We start from the raw sequence: 21,558 nt of genomic DNA on the forward strand, positions 1-21,558 counted from the left end.
TTTTTTACAGTGTCATTCCTGACATAACTTTCATCCTTAAATTTGCCTCATGGTCCACATGGCTGCTCATATTTCAGTCATCATGTTTGTGTTGTAGGTGGAAAGCAGGAGGAAGGGAAAATTGTAAAAAATACACATACCACCTATCTCTTGCCTTTCTAAGGAGCCTTCTTAAATGTGCATGCCAACTAACCTCTTCTAATTACATTTTCTTAGCTAGAGTGTAGTCATATCACACATCTATTTGCAAAGGAAGGAGGAAATACATTTTCTAAAAGCTAAGTATCTTGCCTCCTAAATACGATTAGGGTTCTGTTACTAGGACCCCTAATAGTGGGTAGGAAAAATTATAAGCAACTCCCACTTTCAGTTTCTTCCATCCTGTAACCAAATAAACGAAATATTGGGGACAATTTGGTTGTGAGATATATTTTCCTTAATGATGGATGTTAAATTCCCCCTTTTTAAAGGGAAATGTTTTGAAAGTAGTCTTTCTAAAGAAACTTATGCTTTTATACTAAAAGGTTGGTACATTTGGATTAGTAGTAATTTTCTAGATTTCACAGAAATAGTATCACTTATTTGGTTTTGTGAGCTGCCTGAGGAAGAAATGTTGAGAAGTTTCTGAAAATTCTTACTCTTGTAATTTAATGTCTGTCTTTGCTGCCAGTTTCACTGACAGTTTTCAGTGGGGGAGTTACAGTGCCCAGAGATTACAAGAATTAATGTTGTTAAAATGTCACACTATCCAAAGTGATCTGCAGATTCAATGTAATACCTATCAAAATTTCAATGACATTTTTTACAGAAATAGAAAAAATTCTAAAATCTGTCCAGAACAACAAAAGACCCCAAATAGCCAAAACAGTCCTGAGAACATGGCTGGAGTCCTCACACTTCCTGATTTCAGACTACATTACAAAGCTATAGTAATCAAAACAATTTTGTACTGGCATAAAAACAGACACATAGAGCAGTAGAACGGAATTGAGAGCCCAGAAATAAACCCATGCATATATGGTCAATTAATTTTTCATAAAGGAGCCAAGTATATACTAATCGGAATAGAATAATCTCTTCAATTAATGGTACTGGGGAAGCCAGACAGCCACAAGCAAAAGAATGAAACTGGACTTTCATCTTTACTATATACAAAAATCAACTCAAAATGGATTAAAGCTTTAAATTTAAGATTCTGAAACCATAAACTCTTAGAAGAAAAACATTAGGGGGTAAGCTTTTTCACATCAGTCTTGGCCATGATTTTTTTGGATTTGACTTTAAAAGCAGAAGTAGCAGAAGCTAAAATAAACAAGTGGAACTCCATCAAACTAAAAAGCTTCTACATAGCAATGGAAATCATCAGCAAAATGAAAAAGCATCCAATGGAATGGGAGAAAATATTTGCAAACCAGAAATCTAATAAAGAGTTAATATCCAAAATAAATAACAAATTCAGAGAACTCAATAGCAAAAACAAGTCTGACTTAAAAATGGGCAGAGGAAATGAATACACATTTTTTCCAAAGACATACAAATGGCAAATAAGCACATGAAGAGATGCTCAACATCACTAATCACAAAAATGCAAATGAAAACCACAATGAGATATCCCCTTATACTTGTTAGAATGGCTATCATCAGAATGACAAGAAGTCAGCAAGTGTTCGTAAGGAAAAAGGGGAATCTTTGTACACTGTTGATGAGATTGTAAAGTGTGGCAGCTACTGTGGGAAATATTCTGCAGGTTCCTGAAGAAGGTAAAAACAGAACTGCTATATGATCCAGCAAATCCCACTTCTGGGTATATATCCAAAAGAAATGAAAATAGGATCTTGAAGAGATAGATGCACCTTGCATTATCCAAGGTAGCCAAAATATGGAAACCACCTAAATGTCTGATGGATAGATAAAAGTGTGGTTAATATGTACAGTGGAGGGACACCTGGGTGGCTCAGCGGATTAGCGCCTGCCTTTGGCCCAGGGTGTGATCCTGGAGTCCTGGGATCTAGTCCCACATCAGGCTGCCTGTATGGAGCCTGCTTCTCCCTCTGCCTCTCTCTCTCTCTCTCTCTCTCTCTCTCTCTCTGTGTGTGTGTCTCTCATGAATAAATAAATAAAATATTAAAAAAATATGTACAGTGGAATATTAGTCTTGAGAAAGAGTGAAATCTTGCCCTGAAATCCATGAGAACATGAATGAACATTGAGGGCATTATATTAATTGAAAAAAGTCAGATAGAGAAAGACAAATACTGCATGATATTGCTTATATATGGAATCTAAAAAAGCTGGCTCACAGAAACAGAGACTAGCATGGAGGATACAGGGGCTGGGACATGGGGGAAATGGGAAGATTCGGTCAGAGATTATAATCTTCCAGGTTTAAGAATAATGTACAGAATGGTGATTACAGTTACTACTATATTATATATTTGAAAATTGCTAAGGGAGTCGATCTTACATGTTCTCACCATGAAAATGAAATGATAGTTATGGAAGTGTTAGCTAATGCTTCCATGGCAATTGTTTTGCAGTAAATAAGTGTATCAAATTGACATTAGACAGTTTAAACTTATGCAATGTTACATGATAATTGTATCTCAGTAAAGCTGGAAAAAAATGAAAAGTCATAGTTAAGGATAGCTAGGTCAGGGGTAAGGGAGATAGGGAGGGACAGAACAGACTTTAAAAGGCATAAGCCAATATGAAAGACCGTACAAAATAGATGCAAAGAGAAAGAGAACAAAAGAGTGCTGAAAAATGTTTAAAAACACAAGGTAAAAATGGAAGGAGGAAGGAGAGGAAGGAATGAAGGAAAGAGGAAAGGAGAGATAAAGAGATGAAAGGATGGAAAGAAAGGAGGAGGAAAGAAAGGCAGGCAGGAGGATACAGGCAGGTTAAGAATAAAGAAAAGGATAGTGAATGAATTGGACTAAGAAAAGATACAGAAAAAAGCAATCAGAGAAGAAAAAGGAAAGGACCAAGATAGAAAGTAGGAAGAAAGAAAGAAGTTTTAAAGTTATGAGCCTGTAGGAAAGAGTAAAATACAAAAGAAATGAGATAAAGAATGTGGGAGTGAAAGATAGAAGAGTTTGAAAGGAGGAGCTTGTAAGAAAATAAAGTATAATTGTAGACAATAAGAGGAGAAATCTTAAATAGAATTCAGTTAAAATACTAGGGTAAAGGCGTACCTGGATGGCTCAGTGGTTGAGCATCTCCCTTTGGCTCAGGGCATGATCCTGGGGTCCTGGAATTGAGTCCTGCATCAGATTCCCTGCAGGGAGCCTGCTTCTCCCTCTGCATGTGTGTCTGCCTCTCTCTCTGTGTCTCTCATGAATAAAGAAAATCTTAAAAAAAAAAAAAACTACACTAAGATAAGATTGATGAATGGTGACAGCTAGCTAGGAAGGTAAATAGGTGCGAAGGGAGATATATAAAACATAAACAGGTGCAAAAAAAAATAGATCCATAGATAGATGACAGATGGATAGAAACAGATTGATCGATAGAAGTGATTTTAAAAAGGATTATCCAGGAAAATTCCAGTAAATTAAAGGTAGAAACAGAGTTAGAAAGGGAAGGAAGAAATGTAAAATATTTCTAGAAGGAGCAGTGAAATAGAGTAACCAGACGGGCAAGCATGCAAACAGGCACAGAGGAGAACTAGAAATACAGAATAGGAGCAAGAAAAAGACTTGGTGAAATGGAATAAGGGAAGGAAAGAATGAACAAAGGAAGAGGGAATATGAAAGAAATGAAGACAAGATGTTTAAGATGGATCATTTGATTGTAAGAAAAAGTAAAAAAGCATTGCTAGTGTGGGAACTTTAAGATGCCTTGTTAAGTATTTGAATGCTTATTGTAAAATGCTTTTCGAACTTCAGTGTTGAATGATATGAATCACCTGGGGTTTTGTTTTGTTTTTTGATAAGCCAAAAATTCTGATTCAATACATGTAGGGTACAGCCTGATATTCTGTATCTCCATCGGGCTCTGATGTGATCCCGAGGGTCATCATAGGCAGAGAACTAGATTTTGAGTACCAAGGTGGGGTACTAGGAAATAATGCAGGGGAGGACTACTAAGAGATGTGTTTCTTTTTCTTTCTTTCTTTTTTTTTTTAAAAAAGACTTTATTTATTCATGAGAGATGCAGAGAGAGAGAGAAAGAGAAGAAGAGACACAGGCAGAGAGAGAAGCTAGCTCCATGCAGGGAGCCCGATGTGGGATTCGATCCTGAGACCCCAGAATCATGCCCTGGGCCAAAGGCAGATGCTCAACCGCTGAGCCACCCAGGTGTCCCAAGAGATGTGTTTCAAACAAGTATTCGTCTTGAGTTTGTACTTAACTGATCCTTGTATTCCTAGTTCAGATGCTTGTTTTCTTGAAATTGGACCGGATGACCTTCAGGACTTGTTTACACTAGTTTTCTATGTTTATTTGAATTAAAAAAGTCCTCAAAGAAGATTCTTTTAGTTTACTAGGAGAAAAGACCAATAATTTTGGGTGAATACCTACAAGTTTTGAGAAGTAAAACCTGGAAGAATTTTATTTATTTATCTTTTAAGCCTGAAGAATTTTACAAGAAATACTGTCTTAGACCATTTAAAAGCTCATAATATCTTTGAGAGTCTTTTGATAGTGGCTAGTCTGTATAGTGGAATGCAGATCTTTTGGGAGAAGAAACCTAGGAATAATTTGGCTTATGGTAACATTTGGGGTCTTGGTTGATAGTATTGAGCAAGAGAGAAATATATAATTTTCTAAATTATACTATGCTTAGTTTTGTGCATAGATAAAATAGTCATTGTTGTCATCTTTTTTTTTCTTCTTCTTTTGTTTTCTACTTTTTTTTTTCTGGTGATATCAGTGCTCCCAGTAAGAAATCTCTCAGGAAAAAGTTTATATGCTATGAAAGTTTAATTTCATATTTCCTTTTCCTGATTATAACTGAGATTGTTGGATAATTATTTGGGCCTTTCCAGTTGTAATATGTTTCTTATGCTGATAATATTGTTTGAGGTATTTTAGCTAAGTTTAGTGAAGTGCACTGGAAATAATATTTTTGTAAAATTTTGCATATCATTTTTTTTGAAAAACATCATGTATTCAAGGAGTCATATAGTGTGTAAGAATTGTATTGCTAATGTTATCTTTTTTTGTTGTTGTTGTTTCAGTGTCCTTGAATGAGGTTTCATTGCTAGTGGATACCACACACTTAAAGAGGTTTGGGTTATGGAAAAATAAGGATGACGATCACAGTAAAAGGAGTCATGCTATCCTTTTCCTCTGGGTCTCTGCAAATTATCTTCAAGAGATTCAGACCCAACTAGAAAACTCCATGTTAAGTCAGCAGTGTGAGTATGAAATGATATCTAAATTTTGGAATAACCTAAGAAGGTCCTGTAAATAAGGTAGTTTTCTTCTAAAACAATTAAGTAGAATGTAATTATCATTGAATTGAAATTAATTTCATTGGATTAAAAGTAATCTTATCCTTTAATATTATGCAAGATAAATTATTTCTTCTACATAATTTCTCCTGATTTCTTACGTGTTCCATGCCCTTGTTTTATAATGAACTATGACAACTAACCAGTGGCAAAGTTAAATAAAATACAGAAGTCTTTACTTCAGCATTTTCTTGAATTTTTAAAAAAAAACTCAGTTTACTTATATATCATTTCTCTAAGACTGAATTGACTTTTGGGAGAATGCTCCCAAAACTGGTCTATTTATATGTATCTTAAATATCTCCCAACTTTGTTTAGTTTTTAGTTCTTAAGGAGTCTAGTTTAAAATTGGGCAAATCAAATTAGTAAGGTTCTTTCTTACTTCTTTGATCTCTCTACCTTGCCCTTTGTACTCCCTTGCATATAAAATGTGGTAAGTGGTGAACCAAATTTTATACCTTTAATATTACAGTAGTCCCTCCCTTATCCATAGAGGATATGTTCCACAACCCCCCAATGATGCCTCAAACCACAAATGGTATTGAACTCTATATATACTATGTTTTTTCCCTATACATACGTACCTATGATGAAATTTAATATGTAAATTAGGTACAGTAAGAGATTAACAACAATAACTGATAATAATTATAACAATATACTGTAATAAAAGTTACACGAATATGGTCTTCTCAAAATCTTACTATACTGTACTCACCCTTCTTATGACGATGTGAGAAGATAAAATGCTTATGCGATAAGATGAAATTAAGTGAATAATATAGGCATATTGATGTAGTGTTAATCTACTATTGACCTGATGGTGATAGGCCAGAAGGAAGATCATCTGCTTCTGGACTGTGGTGGTTAACCATGGGTGACCATAACGGTAGAAAATGAAACCGTGGATAAGGGAGGACTATTGTAGTTATTTTGCTGTCTCACTCCAAATTAATTGGGAAAATTCATGACTAAATAGAGAAGTTGGGGAAATAAAACTAGCCATTTATAATTATTAGGGGGGAAGTGAATGTCATTTGAGACCATTGTTGAAACGATTGATAAAACAAAATGATTTTGAAGGAAGTGTTTAATTGGATTGCATTTTTAATTGGTAGATTTGATACATAGGGGAGGTTAGAGAAGAATAATTCATTGCTTAGTTATCTTTCATTCATTTATTTGTACATTCATTAACAAATGTTTACTAATACCTACTAAATGCCAGATAGTAGAGATACAGCAAATAGTACCATTGTAGAGTTTCCATTTTATTGCAGGAAGAGTTTAAAATGTGTGAGTTTTGAATCTAGGTTACTGATGGCCTGTTTTGAGATTGAATTTGCCTGGGTTATTAACTAACATACAAATTGCTATTATTAATAATTAAATTATTTTAATTATTATTCCCTTGAAAAATAACACTATTGCTAAAAATTGGTTTCTTTTTTCTCTTGTAGCAAAATCCAGTGAATTCATTTTCCTTGAGTTACACAGTCCTATTTCACAAAGAGAAGAATTGAAATTGAAAGATATTATGACAGAAATAAGTACAGCCAGTGGAGAATTAGAGCTTTCTTATCCATTGTCTTGGGTTCAGGCACTTCCTTTATTTCAGAACCTCTCTTCAAAAGAAAGTTCTTTTATTCATTACTATTGTGCTTCGACTTGTTCTTTTCCTGCTGCTGCTGCTGAAGAAATGAAGATGAAATCAGTATCTCAGGTTAGCATATGATTAATATAATTGGCAAGGTTTAGTAAGAATTTTTTCACTGAAGATAGAATGATTTCAAAATGCTGTTTTGTCAGAGGGGCATAGGAGCCAACCTGAAAGAACGCCTAATACCAAAGCTAGAACAGTTTTATCTTTATTTTATTTTATTTTTTTAAGTAAATTTGACACCCAACATGGGGCTTAGACTCATGACCCTGAGATCAAGAGTTGCATGCTCCACCAACTGAGCCAGCCAGGTATCGCAAAGTTAGAACATTAATGATAATATAAATGAAATGAATAAAATAAAATAAAAATTTACTGAAAAATAAAATAAATGCCCATAAATCTTTATTGATACAAATAAATACCTCAATTAATGAATGAAAAATAAATACTGATGGTGGATAATTGACAGTTCTTTCTTAGAAAAGTATTTCAATTAATAAGGGTAAAAGGAATGAGAAAATAAAAAACCACCATAGTCAATGATTGTTGCAGGCAAGGTCCACCAAGAGATACTAAATTTAATAGGTGAAAACGTAAGGAGAAACAGTATATATGGATAATCTCAAAGTTTCTCAGCCAAATATTTATTAGTTATAAAAAGAAAAGTATAGCTTTACAGTGGAGAAATGTGGCAGACATCACCAGGAATAAGATACTGACGTAATAAACCTGTCACATCACATACTGAGAAGGGGACATGACTTCTCTGGTATTTTTCCCAGTATTGTATGACCTCAATCCTATCATGAAAAAAATCAGACAAATCCAGTTACTAAACAAGTGACCAGTACTCTTGAAAATATCAAGGTCATCAAAGACAAAAAGACAGGAATTATAGGATCCAAATACAGAAAAAAGATATTAGTGGAAACACTAGTGATAGCAGAACAAATCCATAGTGTAGTTTATAATATTATGCCAATGTTATTTTCTTAGTTTTGATAGATTTATTTATTTATTTATTATCATTATTTATTTATTTATTAGACAACATGTACAAGAAGGAGGAGGAGAGGGAGAGAAAGACTCTCAAGCAGACTCCCCACTGAGCATAGAGCTCAACAAGGGGCTCCCTCTCATGACCCTGAGATTATGATCTGAGCTGAAATCAGGAGTCAGATGCTTAACCGACTGAGCTACCCAGGCGTCCCTGTATAGTGTCTTTTGATCAAAAGTATTATTTTGCTTATACAGTATCTTTGGAGAAATTCTAAATGTATAGGTATAACTCATTGATACTGATTTCTTTTAGTCACATTTTCTCTTAAAAGCCTAGGTTTTGACTATCCTTTTGAGGGTTAATGTGTATTTTTATATATCTATAAGGAAACCTTTTTCTTTGACATTTTCTGTCAGCCTTCAAATACAGAAATAGCCAAGCCTACTTACACCTTCCTGCAGAAGCAAAGTAGTGGTTGCTACTCACTTTCTATTACATCTAATCCAGACGAAGAATGGCAAGAAGTCAGGCACACTGGACCTGTTCAAAAGTATGTACTGTGTCATATCCTGTTTGTAATAGGTGGACTCGTTAGTAGTTGTCATTCTTGTTGCTGATTTTAAGTAGTTTACCTTTTTCTTTTTAATTGAGGTGTAATTGACACACAATATTATATTAGTTTCAGATGTATAACATGTTGATTTGACAATAGTTCACCTTCTAAATGTTTTGAGTTTTGCTCTTACACTGATGGTTAGTAATAGAAATAATAATTTTTTGCTTTTGAGAAAGTTAAATTTGTTAAGAAAAGAGCTGGTGCCATTTCATTTAGTATTAGGTCGGTAAGACATAAATGGCAACTAAAATGTCAAATTTAGTAATATTAAAGTATTTGTTGAAAATATTTGTGTAGCAGTGTATGGTTTTTTATTACATATTCCATATCTGAATATATGGTAGGAAAAGTGGGATTACTTAACTAAAGTGTGGCTCAATTTAAGGTACTTTGGAGTTAGAACTTCTTTTTCATAAGTTGCTACTTTATTCATAGTTCATCTTGTATGTCTTATGGTAGTCAGTCAGAATAGGGAGTCTTTGCCTTTGAGGGTGATTTCTATTACTCTGTGTGATTCCTTTTTTCTGTTTTTTAAAAAACAAATGAAAGAACAGGATAGAAAATAGCCAATGAAATATTAACTATCATGTTAGCGTTTAAAATTTCATGTTATTTGATTTAGGTACTAAGATTAAGTCAATTGCCTATGACTTAATCTTCTTGAATCATTCTGGCTTATTACTATTATTATTTTTTTAGAAGTCATTATTATTATACATTTATTATTGGCTACATTCAGGCAATGAGGACCATCCTGTCTATTCTAAGATCATAGCTAAAAACTCAAAACCGCTCTTACTTCTGAGATTTAAGAGAAGGTGCCAGAAAAAAGATGCTTAATTAGTAGTTATCTGTTTCCTACTTCTTTCTTCTTATGATATAATTATTTATTTCCTTTATATTCTCTCAAATTTTACATTGTAAAGACTTTGTTATAGGAGACTTGCCTTCTCTGCTCCATCTTATTTCTTTATTGCTCAGCAGTTGCTGTAGACCAGCCACCAGTAGGAGAATACAGTTTTTGATTGTTGGCCCACCTGAATGCCGTGGAACTAGTCTTGGGGATTCAAACTTAGAGTTGGAAAGTCTTTTATGGTGTATTACATCAGTTTGTTGAAAGTTAAAAATTGTACAGAATAGAGACATCTTTGATATCCACTGATTATGGATATAAGGTATTGATTAGACAGATATGATACTAGCCCACATGGGATTGGAAATGAAAAGAGAATGAGAGTACTGTTAGTACCTTGTGAAAATAAAGAAGGAAAATATAATTGCTTGTATCCTGTCCATTTTTTTTTTACTCTGTACGTCTTAGTTATTGAATACATTGCCCTTTTAGTATTCTATATAACAAATCTCTTTGATAATGGAGTTTTCAGTACCTATATGTTTTAACTTTAGTTTTACTTTTAAGGTTGATTGTGTATCCTCCACCACCTACTAAAGGGGGATTGGGAGTGACTAATGAAGATCTGGAGTGCTTAGAAGAAGGAGAGTTTCTTAATGATGTAATCATTGATTTCTACCTGAAGTAAGTACAGTGATAAATGATTTTCTCATCTGTATGTTTTGGTGTGAATCTTAAACTACATGCCCATCACTGAAGTTTTTTTTTAACTCTAGCTAAAAGCATCCTGCCAAGAATTCAGATTTAAAAGATTTTGCCTACAGGGTTTTCTACAGTTGACTACTTCAGTTTCATTCCTTTACTTCCCATAGATACTATATACTTCAGAAGAGTTACGGTTTTTTGTTTGTTTTAGTTTTTATTTTTGACTTATATTTCTTGGCTCTTATATTACTGTGGTGAAGGATGTACTTAAAAAATTACAGATTACTTTGGGAAAGGAAAAGAAGCAAGTCTGTAGTTATCTCTGAAAGAGATAGATAGGAAAGTTTTATAAACTTTGACGCAAAGTTTCGAGTCCTTGTCTTACCTGAGCCCTATTGTTTAACTAATAATACTAGTCCTATTCCAATCACTCAGGCTCCAAATCTCTCTTTAGCATTTATTCTTCATCTCAGATACTTTACATTTGATCTCTAGAAGCTTGATTTTGGTCTTTTTTAAAATACCCTCTACTCAAGGCCTCATGTATTACGAGATTTTCCCAGTCTGGTAAGAACGGGCACTATTTTTGCGGCTGGCTACCAATTCCTTCCTGTCTTTTCAGGTAGTTCTCTCCCCAGCCTTTTCCTCATATGTGTGTGGTGACCAGTGTTCTTCTGAATACTTAAGGAGGACTCTCTGCAGATGTTTGGAGTTCTCTTTATCTATAGCTCTTCCCTTTTCAGTATTCTGATCTGCAAATTCTAGCTGCGTTGGTCTGTATTGAGTAGCATCTCCTCAACTTGCAGTCTGCTCTCTGGGTTACTCCTTCCTGTGCTGCAGCCTAGAAGCTACCAGCACAGTCAGCAAGGGCACTAGTGGAGCTCATCTTTGTTGATTTCCCATTTTTCAAACATCACTGTTCTTTGTTGCCTGATGTCCATTGTTTTGAAAATTATTGTTTCATATATTTTTTTGTCTGATTTTTTTTTTGCTTCCTTTATCCAGGATGGTAAATATAGGCTCTCTTATTTCATCTTGGCTGGAAGCAGAAGTCTCCATTACCATTGACTCTTTACCCTCCCTTCCCTCTGCATACTTATTTGACAATTTTAGTAGATTCTATCTCAAATTCATCTATTTTTCTTCTGTCATCATGATTTTCTAGTATTTCTTAACTGAATTATTGTTCTTATCTGATTTTCTAGTACTTCTTATCTGAATTATTATTATTATGAGTCTTCTATCCTTTATCTCTGTTTGCCTGTCCATTAGGTATATCACAACCACTGCTATTAAACTACTCTATGAATGTAATTCCTATGAGAAACTTAAAGTAATTTCTTATTATTGGTCAGAATGAGTTCAGACAGTCTGGCATTTGAGAGTCTTGATAATATGACACTACCTTTTTAGCCATCTACGAACAACCCTGTACATATTACATAGTCTAGCAAAATTGAATTATAAACAGTTTACTAAACAAAGCCCATTCCTACTCACTCTTATGCCTTAGTGCCATATTTTTCTTGATTCCAGTAGACTTTCCTCTTTCTCTCAACCTGTTGAAGTTTTATTTCTCTTTCAAGGTTCCTCTCAAGTGGTGCCTTCTTAAAACTTTTCCTGATCTTCTAAACAGATATTATTAACTACCATGACACTTCATTTTCATCTCTTTTATAGTACCTGATTTTACAGTTAGTGGTATTATGACATTCTCCTAAAGTTTAAGCATCTTATTATATCTTACTCATTTTTATATTCCTGTAATAGTGTCAAATTTATATTTAGTGAGATGAACTGGATTATATTATTAGTTTTTATGTTTTCTTAGAGTTAACAAATACAGTTTTATTCCTAGTTTATTTCCAATAGTACTTTTCTATACTTCCTTTTCACTAAATTGCCTGTATCTCTGTCTCACTGACTTCTTTTCAGAGGGGATTTTTAAAAAGATTTTATTTGTTTATTCATGGAGATATATATAGAGAGATAGAGACACAGACAGAAGGAGAAGCAGGGCAGCTTGATGCAGGGGAGCTTGTTATGGAACTCGATCCCAGGACCCCTGATTTATGCCCTGAGCCGAAGGCAGATGCTCAACTGCTGAGCCACCCAGGCATCCCTCAGAGTGTATTCTAACTTTATTGTTTAAACTAATTTCTAGGGCAGCCTGGGTGGCTCAGCGGTTTAGCGCCGCCTTCATCCCAGGGCGTGATCCTGGAAACCCAGGATCGAGTCCCATGTTGGGCTCCCTGCATGGAGCCTGCTTCTCCCTCTGCCTGTGTGTCTGCCTCTCTCTCTCTCTCTCTCTCTCTCTGTGTGTGTCTCTCATGAATGAATAAATAAAATCTTTTTTTTAAGATTTTATTTATTCTTGAGAGAATGTTTATATATCTATATATATATCTATATAATCATTCAGATCAAAATAATATTTCTAGGACATCAGAAACTTCATTTTTATCTCTTTACATTTAGCAAAGCCTTTCCATAGCCACATTAAAAAAAATGTCAAGTTGTGTTTGTCTTTTATGCTTTTTAAAACAGAAATTACAAAGTCATTTTTTGAACCTGCGTAAACTATTAAGAATAGTAGAGTTCTTGAATTACGAAGGGTTTAAGCACTAAATGATTGAATTACAAGCTTATGTTGAAGAATTATTTTCATAGAAATGGACTAAGGATTTGTAGATTAGGCATATCTCATAATAAAGTTTTTCTAGATTTATTTTAGGGTCTCATTGGTTTCAGTATTTGATTAATTTGTCCTTCTATACTCATCGTTCTGGATTATAAAGCTATATGGTGGCAGGTACTTTTTTCCCCCTCTTATTTTATATCTTACTGTAAACATGGTGCTTGCTACATGTTAGGAATTTGATAATACTTGTTATTAAGTAAATGAAAGTATAACGGGCAATTTCTGCTTTAAATAATCTTGATGGAAGGTGACATAAAGAACCAAAAAAAAACTGAAATCAGAGGAAATTTCAAGATTGCTTTGAATTTAATTGGCCATAAAAATGAAGATTTCCAGAACACACAAGATAATTGGGAGAAGACCAAATAAAATAAAAAAATAACTTACTTTCATGGTGTTGCTATTTTACAGGTATCTTATATTGGAGAAGGCATCAGATGAACTTGTTGAACGAAGTCACATTTTTAGTAGCTTTTTCTATAAATGCTTAACAAGAAAGGAAAATAATTTAACAGAAGATAATCCAAATCTTTCGTAAGTTAATCTTTCAGTGTACTTAAGTTTTAAGAGGAAAATATGCTCTTTTGATGCTTCTAAGTGAAAAAACTTCTTATAGTATTTCCTAGAGAGCAGTATTACCACTTGTGCAGGCTTTTTTGCTCTAAGATATACTTCTCACCCTTCCACTATTCTGTTCCCTATCACAGGAGGCTGACTCTTGCAGACTGCATTTCCAAGTACATGTTCTGTGGGGGACACGGAAAGTTGGAGGGCAAGGAAGGAGAGAAAGGTTATTTCCTCCTTACCCTCTTTGCATTAGGCAGTGATTTTGGCAGTGGCTGTATTTTCTCTGCGGGTCCTGTCTTTCATTGGACAGATCTGTAAGAGTGCGAGCTCCTACTAGAGGTACTACTGCTTCTTCCCCATTGCCCTTTAGTGTAGGGGTATAGTAGTTTCCTTCTATGCTAATCTCTGGTTGCCTTGCTGCTCCCTTTTTTGGCTTTGGACTTTCTCTATCATCACTGTAGCCAGTTCTCTGCATTACATTTTATCTGTCTTAAATATATAGGGTGTCTTTTATTTCCTGGTGAGACTCTCACCAAAATACTACTCTTTAGTTAAACTACTGTAAAGTATACAAAATACTATGTTTGCATAATTTACCTTACTATCAGTTAATGAGGAGGGATATATGGAAGGGGAAGATTTATTAAATAAATTTGATAGTTAACTTTTTTTGATGTCTTCCTGTTCTGTTTTATATATATAGAAATTGATAGTACTGTGATTTAATCTTAAATTTTGTTTTAAGATTACTAGTCCATGTTTGGCATAGCCGACTAGAAACTGATGAAATGAAGCAGGTAGATTCTACTGTGGTTTTATATTTTAAAATAATTTTAAAAATTAGTATCAGATATTTGATCTTGTATAAAAGTAATACAAAACAAAGATATATAAGTGGCATATTCCAGGGTAAGATATATATATATGATACTATATTTAGATACTAAGTATCTTATACACACACATACACACATTCAGTTGACCCTGGAACCACATGGGTTTGAACTGTGGGGGGGGGGTCCACTTACATACAGGATTTTTTGTATAAATACAGTATAAATATTATATATCTGATAAATATATTTTCCTTATGATTTTAATATTTTCTCTAGCTTACTGTATTTTTACAATACATTATAGTATATAACACAACACATTAATATATATAACATACAAAATATGTGTTAATTGGCTTCATGTTATTAGTTAAGACTTCTGATCAACAGTATGCCATTATTAGTTAAGGTTTTGGGGAATAGAAGTTACATATATAGGTTTTCAACTCTGTGGTGGTGGGGGGGATTGGTTCCACCAATCCCCTCGTTGTTCAAGGGTCAACTGTGTATGTGTGTGTGTGTGTGTGTCTTTCACACATACACAGATACTCCTACTAATGCTTGGCTTGAAGTATATGTAATTAATATTCACACAAAGAATTTCTACAAATCAGTAAAAAAATAAAAAGCCCAGAATCAAAGTGGTAAGGGATATAAACCTAAATGGTAAATAAATCCCCGATAAGTGGCTCAAACTACTAGTGTTAGGATATTGCAGACTAAATGATGCACAAACTCATTAGTATAGATTATCAGATGCTGACGTACCTGGCTTCTATCCATCTCCCTAAACCCATCTCGTGCATTGTTTCCCCTCACTTATCCTACTTCACTGAGCTCAACCTACCTCTTTTCAGTTTTCAAATATGCAAAGGTCTTTCCTGTTTTCTGACTGAAATTTCTTCTCTTGGCACTTTTTTGTTTCATAACAAGATCTCTAGTCATTTATTTGTTTGTTTGCCTGTCCTAGAGTTAAGCTTTATGAGGTCATGCACTTCATCTGTCTTATTTTCTCCTTTATCTCCAGTACCTTTTGTTCAGTGCTTGGAGCATACTAGGAACTCAAAAGAGAATAATGTGGGATCCCTGGGTGGCGCAGCGGTTTGGCGCCTGCCTTTGGCCCAGGGCGTGATCCTGGAGACCCGGGATCGAATCCCACATCGGGCTCCCAGTGCATGGAGCCTGCTTCTCCCTCTGCCTGTGTCTCTGCCTCTCTCTTTCTCTCTCTCTCTGTGTGACTATCATAAATAAATAAATTAAAAAAAAATTAAAAAAAAAAAAGAGAATAATGTATCTTATTGAATGGGCATAACAAAAAAGAACCAGGTGTCTATCTAAGATTTTCTTTGTTTTTTTCTTTTTAAAGATTTTAGTCATTTATTTGAGAGAAGGGGAGGGGAACAAAAAAGGGGAGGGGCAGAGGGAGAAGCAGACTCCCAGCTGATTGGGGAGGGCAAGACAGGGCTCAATCCCAGGGCCTCGAGATCATGACCTGAGCCGAAGTCGCATGTTTAAACGACTGAGCCTGGTGCCCCAACTTCTGATTATTTTATAAAGTTAATCTACATAGTGTCTAATTCCTACCACTTTTTTTTATAACCATATTCTAGATTCCATCTTCTTCCTAATATTTGTCCCTGTGAGTTTGGTTAGATATTCAAATGAACAGAGATGGGGCAAAGATATTTTTCCTATATTACTTGGTATATAAATATAAAAGAACTTAATGATTTGTATAAAAAAATAATGATTTGTATAAAATAACTTAATGATTTGCAAAGAAAGAGAGGTTCTTGAAGGGATTGAGCCAGAAGTCACATACCATCTCTTTTATGTCACTGTTAAATACCATCCTTCCCTAAACTTTTTTTGATATTCACACTTGGTTTGATACCTTCCTTCCTTAATTTTCCTGATAAGATAGAAAAAAGAGTTATTTCTCTTTTCTTTCCTGTCCCAGTTCTTTCCTGTCTCTTTTAAATGCTGTAAAATAATTTCTTTAAATCCCTTATAACACTTACATTTTAGTTATTTATTGTAGTTGTTTTCTGCCCTCATTATTTTGTAAATTCTTTAAAGGCAGTATGGGTGATTTTTATTAATTGTTTAGAACCTAATAAATATTGAATAAGTAAAATTGAAAGATGGATAAATGGTGAATGTATTTAACTGTCATATAATTTCCTTATATATGAAATGAAAGAAGATGTCATCTTTAAAAAATCTAAGAATATATGCCTCATTCCTCCTCTTCCATTAAATTTTAACACCACCCTCATCACAGATAAAACATTAAGACCATTCTCTTACGGTTTAATGATAATGTTTTTATCATGTCCAGATGGAACTTAACTGAATAAATAAGAGGATAGCTGTTTATATTCAGTTCCTGAGCTACTTTTGGAATCTATAACACATTTTTTAGACTGCTTTTATTGTATGATGTTGTTTATAAATAGTGATTAGATTTAAGAACAATCAGGAGTTAATGAAAAGAGGTGAATATTATATATCTTAATATGTTGTGTTAAATAGTATATATCTTAAAGGTCATATCAAGGAAACCGAACCTACCATTTTTCAGTGTATCAAAATTACTCTTGAAATCTGTATCTAAAATTTTAATTTTTTATGTGTAAAATACATCTATCTTTCATATTCCCAGAATGGCACAAAGAAGACATAAAAGAGTAAGAACATGGACTCGTCATATAAACATCTTTAACAAAGATTACATTTTTGTGCCTGTAAATGAGTCGTGAGTATTTCAGTTTATTTAAAAACAAAATTAGGGAGTATAGAAAAAATATTTTGTCTGTTTTTAGATTAATAATCAATAAAAAGTATGGGTATATAAATTCCTGATATTATTTTTAATTTATTCCAAGGAAGTAGCTAAAACTATGAGTTACTTATCTTAGATTTTGGTTTGACGGTGTAGTTATATTATAAATATAGTGAAAAAAATAAAATGATAAATGCCCACAAGGCTGTAATGATTGAGATATTGAATTTTTCTTTTTTGGATTTAAAAGATTTTCTAAATAAAAGATCAAAAGATTTTTGGATGAATCTGAAAACTTTAAGAGAACAAGCTGTTTAAGTACAAAATAAGTGATGCTGTGTGTTTATTTGTTAAAGTAGTTCCTCAATAGGAAACACAAGATTGTGTGATGAAAGTAAATAAATTTGAAGTAACTCAAATTTTACACTAAGTAGTCTTACTACTTATTTAATTACTTTTGGAATGTGTATTCCATATTGTGTCAGATGTTATAATGGGCTTCTTCAAAATTGGTATGAACTTTGTCATACCCACATTTTCAGCTGTAGTTTTAGAACATGTTCCTCTGCATTGTTTAGATTTTATGTTATTCTGATTGTATTTCTTTTTCAATAGGTCTCACTGGTATCTTGCAGTCATTTGTTTTCCATGGTTAGAAGAAGCTATATATGAAGATTTTCCACAGGGCTCCCAGGTTCAGCAGTCTCAACATGACAACAAAACAATAGGTGATAAACTTAATGTAGTGTTTTTAATAATGATAACAGTAAATGATTATGGTGAACAATATGCAGTTAAAAGATAGTATAGTTTTTTTTTTATCATGAAACTTACTAGAAGGAAGAATAAGAAATCCGAAATTTTCATAATAAATGCCCAACCTCATGTATAGACAAAATGTAATTCTTCAGTTACACTGTTATGTCAAGTTTTATCGTAGCATTTTTTTATAGAGTAATCTTGCTAACATGACTCAGAATTCATATTATGGATCCGCAGGCATAGACCCAATTCAGGTCTTTTGCCTCCTTGGTTAAATATACTATTTAGATATTTTATTCTTTTTGGTGCAATTGTAAATGTAATTGTTTTTGTAATTTCTCTTTCTGCTACCTGTTATTAGTGTAAAGAACCACAACAAATTTCTATTTATTAATTTTGTGTCTTGCAACCTTACTGAATTCATGAGTTTTTTGGTCATGAAATCTTTTTCATTTTTTCTTAATCTAAATGAACACAAGTCTTGTTAACACTGGAAACTGGCTAGATAATATCAGGTCTCTTAAAATTCTTCTATGATTTTTCTTAAGTTCCAATTCAAATCTTAAGTAAGCAAATTAGCCTAATTTTTTTTGAGAAAAAAAATGAAAATTATGTGTTTATAGGTGTAGGCCAAACAGTAAGCAGAGTTATTAATAGCCATTATCATCAATACTGGCCCAAACCACAGCTAAATATTTTGCCTTAGACATAAAATAAATACTCATAAGTGCTTTATTATTTCTAACTAGATAATGATCAACATACTACTTCAGGACTGTCTTTGGGTACAGAGGAGTCCCAAGTAAGTATGTTCTTGATAGATATGAAAAAAGGAAAATACTTGAATATAATAATTTTATCTATAAAATAGGGTGTAGTGAGGTAGACTATGATGGATATTGTTGGACCATAATAAATTGTGTTGTTTTATGGTTTTTTGATGTATTTTATGGGGGTAGGAAGGAGAATAGGAGAAATTATCATTCCTCTTATACTTCTTTAGCTGACTTTAACTTTCTTGATTTGTTTATTCAGTAGTTTTTCTGATCATTTGGTTGGCTACTTCTCAGGTGTACTTTTATTCTTCATTATAGCAGCATTTTTTTTTTAGCTTAGTGTAATTAGTAACCTAAACAAGCATGCATGTGCATGCATTCATGCACACGCACACACACCCAAATATATATATATTTAAAATATATATTTTGTGTGTGTGTATATATATATATTTTTTTAAATTCTTTTTATTTGAGTGTAGTTGACATATAGTGTTACTTTAGTTTCAGGTGTACAACATAGTGATTTGACTAGTTTAAATATTCTGCTATACTTACCACAGGCATAGCCACCATCTGTCACCATACAGTACTATCACAGTATCATTAACTATATTCTTTATGTTATGCCTTTTATTCCTGTGATTTACTTATTTCATAACTTAGAAGCCTTTATCTCCCATTCCTCTTCACCCATTTTGCCCATCCTGTGACCCTTCTCTCCTCTAGCAACCATCAGTTTGTTTCCTGTATTCGCAAGTCTGATTCTACTTTTTGTTTGTTAATTCATTCATTTGCTTTTTAGATTTCACCTATGAATGAAATCTTAGGGTATTTGTCTTTCTCAGTCTTCACTAGGTATTGTATGCTCTATCTCCATCCATGTCATTGCAGGTGACAAGATTTTAGTCTTTCATATGTGAGTAATACTCCTTTGTGTGTGTGGGTATCTGTGTATGTGTTTGTACACACTACATCTTCTTTATCCATTCATCTATCAGTGGGCACTCAGACTGCTTCCATATCTTGGCTATTGTAAATAATGCTGCAGTAAACGTAGTGGTGCATGTATTTTTTCAAATTAGTGTTTTCACTTTCTTTGGGTGAATACGGAGTGGTGAAATTATCAGATTATATGGTATTTCTCTTTTTAATTTTTTGAGGAAACTCCATAGTATTTTACACAGTGGCTGTAGAAAACCAGTTTACATTCTCAGCAATAGTTTATGAGGATTCTTTTTTCTTCACATTCTCACCAACGCTTGTTATTTTTTGTCTTTTTGATTTTAGCTATTCTGGCAGGTGTAAGATGGTATTTCATTATGGTTTTGGTTTGCATTTCCCTGATGATTAGTGATGTTGAACACTTTTTCATGTGTTTGTTGGCTATCTGTATATCTTCTTTTTTTTTCTTTTTTAAAGTATAATCACCATTTATTTTTTTTCTGGAGAACACTTTTTCTTAGTCGTTAAGGACTTAGCTCCTTACATAGGCTTCGGTAGAGGTCGTTGGACAGCACCTGTGGGTCTGAATCGGGGTGAGGGTGTCCAGTCCTTCCGTGCTTCTTCACAAGAGTGATTCCTGACTACCTTGCTGTGAATGGCACAACTCATGCAATAATGTAGTTTCACATAGAGCCTAGGAAGCACATAGGCGTCAAAGACACTCGCTTCAGAAATGTCCCTGATGGCGGCGGCCTCTACTATGTTCTGAATAACGAACTTCTTAATGGCCTTGTCCTTGGGCATACAATGGGCGCAGTTGGTGCAGTGAATAGGCTGCATGTGGCTGTGGCCTTTTTTGGCACGACCATTATTCCTTCTTTTCTTGGTCATCTTGGGTGCAAGACTGAGAGAGGATCCATCTGTATGTCTTATGTCTCTTCAGGTCCTGCCCATCTTTAATTGGATTTTTTTTGTGTGTGTGTGTTGAATTGTATAAGCTCTTTATTTATTTTGGATATTAATCTCTATCTGATATAGCATTGGCAAATATCTTCTCCCATTCACCAGATTGCCTCTTCATTTTGTTGATGGTTTCTTTTTATTTTCATGAAATCCCAATTGTTTATTTTTGTTTTGATTTCCTAGCCTGAGGAAACCTAGAAAAATGTTGCTAGGGCTGATGTCCAAGAGATTACTGCCTGTGTTTTCTTTAGGTAATTTTATGGTTTCAGGTCTTAAACTTAGGTCTTTAATTTTTTTTTTTAGGTCTTTAATTTTGAGTTTAATTTTATGTATAGTTTAAGAAAGTGGTCCAGTTCATTTCTTGGTATGTAGCTGTCTCATTTTCCTGACATCATTTCATTGAAGAAACTGTCTTTTGCCCATTGTATATTTTTGCCTCCTTTGTTGTAGATTAATTGACCGACTAGGTGTGGGTTTTTTCCTGGACTCTTTATCTTGTTCCATTGATCTATGTGTCTCTTTTTCTGGCAGTATCATACTATTTTGATTATTGTAGCATTGTAGTAGCTTGAAATCTGAGATTGAGATCTCTCCAGCTTCATTCTTCTTTCTCAAGATTACTTTGGTTATTTGGGGTCTTTTGCGGTTCCATGTAAATTTTAGGATTATTTTTACTAGTTCTGTGAAAAATGCTATCGCTATTTTGATAGAGATTGCATTGATTCTGTAGATGACTTTGTGTGGCATGGGCATTTTAACAATGTTAATTCTCTAAATCCATGAGCATGGTATATCTTTCCATTTATTTATTTGTCTTCAATTTTTTTCATCAGTATTTTACAGTTTTCAGAATACAGATCTTTCACCTCCTAGGTTAAGTTTATTCCTAGGTTGGTTTCTTCTTTTCTTTTCTTTTCTTTTCTTTTCTTTT

General features: G+C 33.7%; 2 protein-coding genes across 6 annotated transcripts in view; one reads left to right on the forward strand and one right to left on the reverse strand.

Annotated features, from left to right (window-relative positions):
• SENP7 (SUMO specific peptidase 7) overlaps positions 1-21,558 on the forward strand; it is a 149,229-nt gene that overhangs the window by 120,451 nt on the left and 7,220 nt on the right. For all 5 annotated transcript variants that reach the window (XM_055316092.1, XM_055316093.1, XM_055316094.1 and 2 more), the window contains 8 exons: positions 5,180-5,359; positions 6,916-7,178; positions 8,535-8,668; positions 10,155-10,271; positions 13,405-13,527; positions 17,062-17,154; positions 17,797-17,909; positions 18,693-18,745. In XM_055316092.1, the coding sequence (XP_055172067.1) occupies positions 5,180-5,359; positions 6,916-7,178; positions 8,535-8,668; positions 10,155-10,271; positions 13,405-13,527; positions 17,062-17,154; positions 17,797-17,909; positions 18,693-18,745 (1,076 nt within the window). The remainder of the gene's footprint in view (positions 1-5,179; positions 5,360-6,915; positions 7,179-8,534; positions 8,669-10,154; positions 10,272-13,404; positions 13,528-17,061; positions 17,155-17,796; positions 17,910-18,692; positions 18,746-21,558) is intronic.
• On the reverse strand, positions 20,205-20,555 carry LOC129503763 (40S ribosomal protein S26-like). The gene has a single exon (XM_055316097.1). It carries the CDS (start codon positions 20,553-20,555, stop codon positions 20,205-20,207), a length of 351 nt encoding a protein of 116 aa, XP_055172072.1.

This window comes from Nyctereutes procyonoides, unplaced genomic scaffold, assembly GCF_905146905.1.
Source record: "Nyctereutes procyonoides isolate TBG_1078 unplaced genomic scaffold, NYPRO_anot_genome, whole genome shotgun sequence".
Classification (NCBI taxonomy): domain Eukaryota; kingdom Metazoa; phylum Chordata; class Mammalia; order Carnivora; family Canidae; genus Nyctereutes; species Nyctereutes procyonoides.